At 43.3% G+C, this 6,000-nt stretch overlaps 1 protein-coding gene across 1 annotated transcript; it reads right to left on the bottom strand.

Annotated features, from left to right (window-relative positions):
- Positions 1-323: 323 nt before the first annotated feature.
- On the bottom strand, positions 324-4,048 carry wfikkn2a (info WAP, follistatin/kazal, immunoglobulin, kunitz and netrin domain containing 2a). The gene is made up of 3 exons (XM_085272613.1): positions 3,530-4,048; positions 2,419-2,735; positions 324-2,221 (listed from the first exon to the last, which is right to left on the bottom strand). Exons 1-3 carry the CDS (start codon positions 3,740-3,742, stop codon positions 1,021-1,023), a joined length of 1,731 nt encoding a protein of 576 aa, XP_085128739.1. The 5' UTR covers positions 3,743-4,048; the 3' UTR covers positions 324-1,020.
- Positions 4,049-6,000: the final 1,952 nt, after the last annotated feature.

The raw sequence follows: 6,000 nt of genomic DNA, 5'->3' as shown, positions 1-6,000 counted from the left end.
CGTGCAAGGCCAATGGATGGCCGGTGGGGTGTGTGCTATGCGAGGGCCCCAGACCCAGACACAACACAACACACAGCTCCACAGGCCACCACAGCTGTGCTGGAATGTGACCTGTTTCGAATTTTAATGCCAGACTCGGCCCTGCGTGTGTGTCTCTGTGTGTGTGTAGAAGGAGGAGGACATGGATGGAGGGACATCAACTACAGAACAACATGCACTGCCCGCCTTAACGCTTTGACAAATTGTGGCAGTGTCTGGTATTTCTCCTTCAGCAGAGGAAACAGCATTTAAAAAAATCAAGAAGGAAGGAACATTTTTCAAGATTAGCTTTATTTATTTGCTATCATGTTTTATACATGTTTTAATGAACATTAATGTAGGATATCATAGACAAAATAAAAAACATATCTGGTCCCTATGCAATTAGATCAACAGAGCTAGATCAGTAAAAATAAATATGAAGTACACAAGTCCACGTACAAACACATGGAAACTCAAAAAAAATCGAAAAATAAAAACAATTGTCCAGAAAATGGAACCGAAGAGCTTATTTGATTCTGGTTGATAAACTGAGGCATTATAGTGGGCTTAAGTGCTGAGGACAGATGTTACAAAATATCAACTGTGAGATACCCATCAAAAAATTAAAGCAACTATACTAATCTTATTAGGATATGCTGATATACGAGTGGCATTAGTGTATATTTGGGTAACATTTGGAAAGGAAAAGGATTAAATACTTTAAACAGGGTAAATGCTTCTGACTATTAATATGCCACTTGCTTAATCCAGACAGTGTACCCCACAACTGAATAAAAAGAAATAACACAGTGAACAGTACGGATGATGTAAAATGTTTTTCTGAGACCTTCTGAGCTGTGTGGAAAATGAGAGAGGAAAGAAAACAACCTGCAGATATGTTTCTAGTTTTGCGTTTGTTGGCAGTCAGTCTGACTGTTGAGGTCACTGGATTTATCTGAAAATGACAACCTGTAATGAGCTTTCAGTTGCTATCAGAGTCTACTGGACGGTGGAGAAATCTTTAATGAAATCGCAGGTTTTCTTGCTGATAATCTCACGCAGCTTCCTGATTCTGCGATTGCTCGAGGAGCCTACAAAGCTGTCGGGCTGCAGGATGGCCATGCCGTTGTGGACGTCCCCCATGATAATGAGCTGCCCGTCGGCTACAGTGATGTTGGGGCAGGGGCAGTTCCAGTCCATGTTTAGAAGAGTCACCTCGAGTGGTTCTTTGCCAAAGAATCTAAGACCCATCTTCTCATCCTTCAAGATCTCCTCCACCGTCACCAAAGCGTGGCCCGACTCTTGTTCCTCTGTCAGCTCGGTCACCCGGCCGAGGATCACGAAGTCGCTCTTGCAGAAGCTGGCCACCATCTTGCCTCGGGGTTTGCACACCTTGCAGTTGTTGTTCTTCGGAAAGGGGCACATCTCTTCACAGGCCTCTTTAGATTGAAAGTTGTTCTCGTTGCCACCGCAGCCTCCGTACACAAACGACTGGCACTTTTTGAGAGTGCTGCTATAAGCCCAGCGGGGCTCGTAGGCTTTGCAGGGGCCTTGAAGACTTGGAAGGCTACAGGGAGCTGCCAGCTCTCCTCCGCATGACAGCATGCAGGCTTCGTAGGTGTCAAAGTGGTTTCTGTTTTTGTTGCACTGACTGTAGGTAAAGGTGAAGCAGTTGTTCCTCTTTGGTTCATAATACCAGCTTATGCTCTCTTCCCCACAGTCATCCGTGTCTGGACTCTTAAGGCACTCGGCAGCTGGAAAAGGCAGGTTGGTGCTGTTCCCCTCTGGATTTTTACTTTTCGTTTCTTTCTTGATCACTACCAGAGGATAGTGTGATGACACACTTCCTCCAACATTTCTGGCTGTGCACGTATAGATTCCAGCATCCTGAAGTTGCGCGTTGTATATAACTAGCTGACCGATGTTAGTGACCACGACGTTCCCTCGGACGTGATTGGGTCTCATTACGATATTCTCTTTCCCTTTCAGTTGCTTCTCCCAGGTGATTTCCGGACGCGGCTTTCCAGACACTTCACACAGGAAGGTGGCTGTCTCACCCACAAAGACAGCCTGCTGGCTGGGTCCATTGTGTATGGCGGGAAGCTGGATGTCAGTCGGGAGGGTGGTCTGGAGGGCGGTGGTGGGATGTAATGTGGTCTCCACGGGGAGTGGGCTGGTGTTTGGCCAGGTCAGGTGGTACCTGTAGGTAATAAATCAGAGCCAGTTAATGTCTGAGGTTCTTCTTTCATTCCCATTGGGATGTTTTGTACACAAAACACATTAATATTGCTAAACTAAAGTTTAGAGGAGAGTCTCAATTTTTAAGACTGAAGAAGGACAACGTTACCTTGTTACCAAAAAGCAAACAGTAGAGATCTAAAATACTTAACATGTTACCTGCAGGTGACCTCAGAGATAGAGATACCCTTGGAACAGGCCTCAGCGTCCATGTAGCACTTGTTATAATACGTCATGCCATCAGATGCACACGTGAAGTGGGGTTCCCTCTCACAGCGGTCTCGGCACTTACAAACTGGCTGGCCATCCCAGATGTCACACTCGGACCCTTGCTGAGAGCACATGAACTTGTCGCAGGTGGCACCCTTTGGCATTCCAATGGGGCCCTTGTTCCCTTTGATGTCTATATAGCGTGCTGCCACACAGCTCTTGTTACCGCATACATTAGGGCAGCACTTCTCAAAAGTCTCACAGTCCTAAAGTTTGAAGAGAAAATAACACTTTTCTACCACATATCAGCAGTGAATGGAATCACGTGAACTGGACAAAACAGAGAAGACACTTTAAGGCAGGGATGTCAAAAGTGGAAAAAGAGGAAGTTTTCTGTCATTTAATTGTTTATCTGTTACTTAACTATATTGGTGTAGAATGAACGGCAGTGCAGGTGGAGTCTTTATCGCTAGAAAAAGCTGTAAAACGTATGACAGTACAGCTAAAAGTTCAAAATCGTTGCACTTCACATTTTCCAAACCCTTCCAGAGGGCCAGATTGGAGTCTTTGCCAGCCCAAATGTAGTCCCCGAGCCTTATGTTTGACACCCCTGCTTTAAAGTTTAAAGAAGTCATATTTTGTGTTCACATTTTTCATTTGAGATACATTTTTGTCTTGAGGATTCTTTAAATACTGTTTACAACAGTATTGGCCAATGTGTGACGGGTGGAATAAAAACTTTGAAAGGAGTAAGTTTAGTTATAAATGCACTCCTGGTACATGACCTCGCCACAGAGGTTATTTTGGCTGTGTTCAGTTTCTATTACAGTGCAAAAGGAAGGTAATACTTTAATCTACGTAAAAACACAAATTATTCCCACTGATCAGTCTTAACTCCTCTTTTTGTTCAGCCTCGACCGTTTTAACTTCAGTATTCAGTAGCAATGAATGAATTTAAATGATTTTTCTTGAAATGCAGTTTTTTTTCTCTTATTTTTAAATCCAGTTTGCCTAAATCTCGGCTGCACGCGAACATTTTACAAGCAGTAAGAGAACTCACCTGATCGGATTCGCACTCGCGCATGCAGGTGCTCATAGCATCCACCCACAGGTTAGGGTTCAGATCGTTCGGGCAAAGACCTGCGTGAGAGTACACCACTTTTGCCACAGACATGGGCATTGCTCTCACACGGCAGCTGTCTATGTAAAGGAGTAGAGTATAGCAATGTCCAAGAAGAAACCAGATCCATCGGTGAAACAGCATCCACCACATATCCGGCGCGTAATGGAAGCACTAAAATGCAGAAAATACAACCGGGTCTCGCCGACTTTAGGGCTTTTAAGATGTCTTTACACTAAGTCCAGTCGCGTGAAATTTAAAAAAGAAAAAGAGACGACGAATAAAATTGAAGGTAGAAAAAAAAAGGCGTTTGCGGGACCGGGACCGATCTTGAGAGCTGTCCGGGTTTTTTTTTTCTTCCTACGTTGATAGAGGCAGAGGATGAGGGCTGTGGTGGTGCGAACCCCTTTAAGGTCTAGCTACATGAATTACAGTGACCCGTCTACTCGGACAGCATAAACCCAGCTGAGTTACAGTCATGAACAACTTAATTAAAAGTTCGCCAACAGTTTGCAGGCGTTGTTTCACAGAAGACTGGTGAGACACCTGTGCGTAAGGCGCTGCCTGCCTTAACCCTTAACTTGCAATGTCGGTGAAAAGTAGCGATGATTCCGAAATTATATCGGGAGTTTAACACCATTTAGTATCCATGAAAAGAGAAATGTAAACTATTAATAAATGTGACGTCGTGGTTTGGCACGAGCTCATTCATTCTCATTTGTCAGTGTTAAGATTTTATTCAGTATATGAAGAAAAAAACGCTACTATCCTGTAGCATATTAAGCTTTGAGTGGGCTTCTGTTCAGAGATAATGTTTTACACAGACTGCGTATCACTTCATCTTAGTGATAATGCGCAGTGATTACTGTAAAATCTCACCGGCTCGTCTGAAGAAAATGTGACTCTCCAGAAGATAGCGCCAAACTCAGTGCAGTTCCGTCGGGTCTTTGCCTTCTGCACAGAGAGACCACCAAATAGTGCCTGGTTCATTCAGTCTTCTTGGGGTGAAATGCAGATGTGGCTGCACTGTGTCGGCTATTATAACTGTTTTCGCACGGATTTGAACATTTTTATTTTGGATAATAGGTCTTTACCCATCTACTTTGTTTTACGTTTCAATGTCTTCCCACCGGGAAACGATTCTGTGCCTCACAAACTCTGATTCACACTTTTCAGACAGAAAACAATTATGACGGCGCACCAGATGGTGTCATACATGTCAGGATCTCTGTTCAAGTTTTTAATTCCTGTTATTTATAGAGACATGTAAAACTATAACAATGTTAATTTCTGCTTCTTACTATTTTGAAAAGAGTTTTTTAACATTATTAGTGTGTTAAATCAAAATCAGTCTCAAACTGCTAAATGAGGAATAACCACTGATTTTCCTTTAATGACTCTTACTGATAAGTTAGTCAATTATAAACTGAATAGAAATTGGTGTTTAACTTTCTTAACTAAAAGCTTTGCAGTGTCTGGAAACCTAAAAGGAAAAACTTTAGGCAGGGCATGCTGCAGTAAAGGAGAGTCTGCAGGGTCATTTGGCAGCTATCACAATATTGACATGCAGGACGTCACAAATAGTACAGCTTGAAATCACGCTGTGAGAAACTGTATCATTTCCCGCAAAAGGCAATTCCAGGAAGTGCTGCAGAAGAGAAGGCCTCAAAACAAAACAAATAGGTTGGAGGTCTGCTTGGTGTGAACAAAACCACAGGAACAAAGGGTTTTCTATAGTCCTCACTTTAAGCCTTTGCTTGTGTTAAATAGCTGGTGCAGCTTTAAAGGAATAAAAATGTTTACATTTTGAAAGCTTCTGCGTCTCTATATGTGTGTGTGAGAGAGGTAAAGAGCATGGTTATGTCGGCTGTGCTTCCCAAGCTGAGTCCCTGCTGAGCCTGAAGAGGCCCACTGTTCTTTAGGCCGAGCCCTGCAGTCCCATTCTCCTCTCCTGTCTGTTAGCCCTGTCTGAGGGCACTTGTATAAACACAGACACATAAAAAGGAAGTATATAGAGAATGTGTTTAACACTGATTATAAAGATTCACCTATGGACGTGCATACAGTCACAGTCAAGATATGTTTTTACTGTCTGCTCACTCACACCCCCACCACCACAGACCCCCCCACCCCTAACCTTCAACCCTCAAGACCCTGCATTCCCAGCATAGTCGACACTGGTGCTTACGGGGCATGTCAAATATTGAATAAAGCTACACGGAGGACCCCATGCAGCCCACCAGTCTATCTTCCTTCAGAACATATATTGTCTGAAAACAGACCTTGACTTTGACCTTCTCTGTGCACCCTCTCCATGTGTCTGTGCCGACCGAACAGTCCAAGAACCTGACAATTTTATGTTTGTAATAATAAGAATAAAATATATTACGATTTTATGCTTATTATACATT

Source organism: Mchenga conophoros, linkage group LG4, assembly GCF_057382185.1.
Source record: "Mchenga conophoros isolate Kocher_MC1m ecotype Shallow Benthic linkage group LG4, M_conophoros_male_GT1.1, whole genome shotgun sequence".
Taxonomy (NCBI): domain Eukaryota; kingdom Metazoa; phylum Chordata; class Actinopteri; order Cichliformes; family Cichlidae; genus Mchenga; species Mchenga conophoros.
Note: the sequence above shows the minus strand (reverse complement) of the source record. Positions and strands in the feature narration are given on the sequence as shown.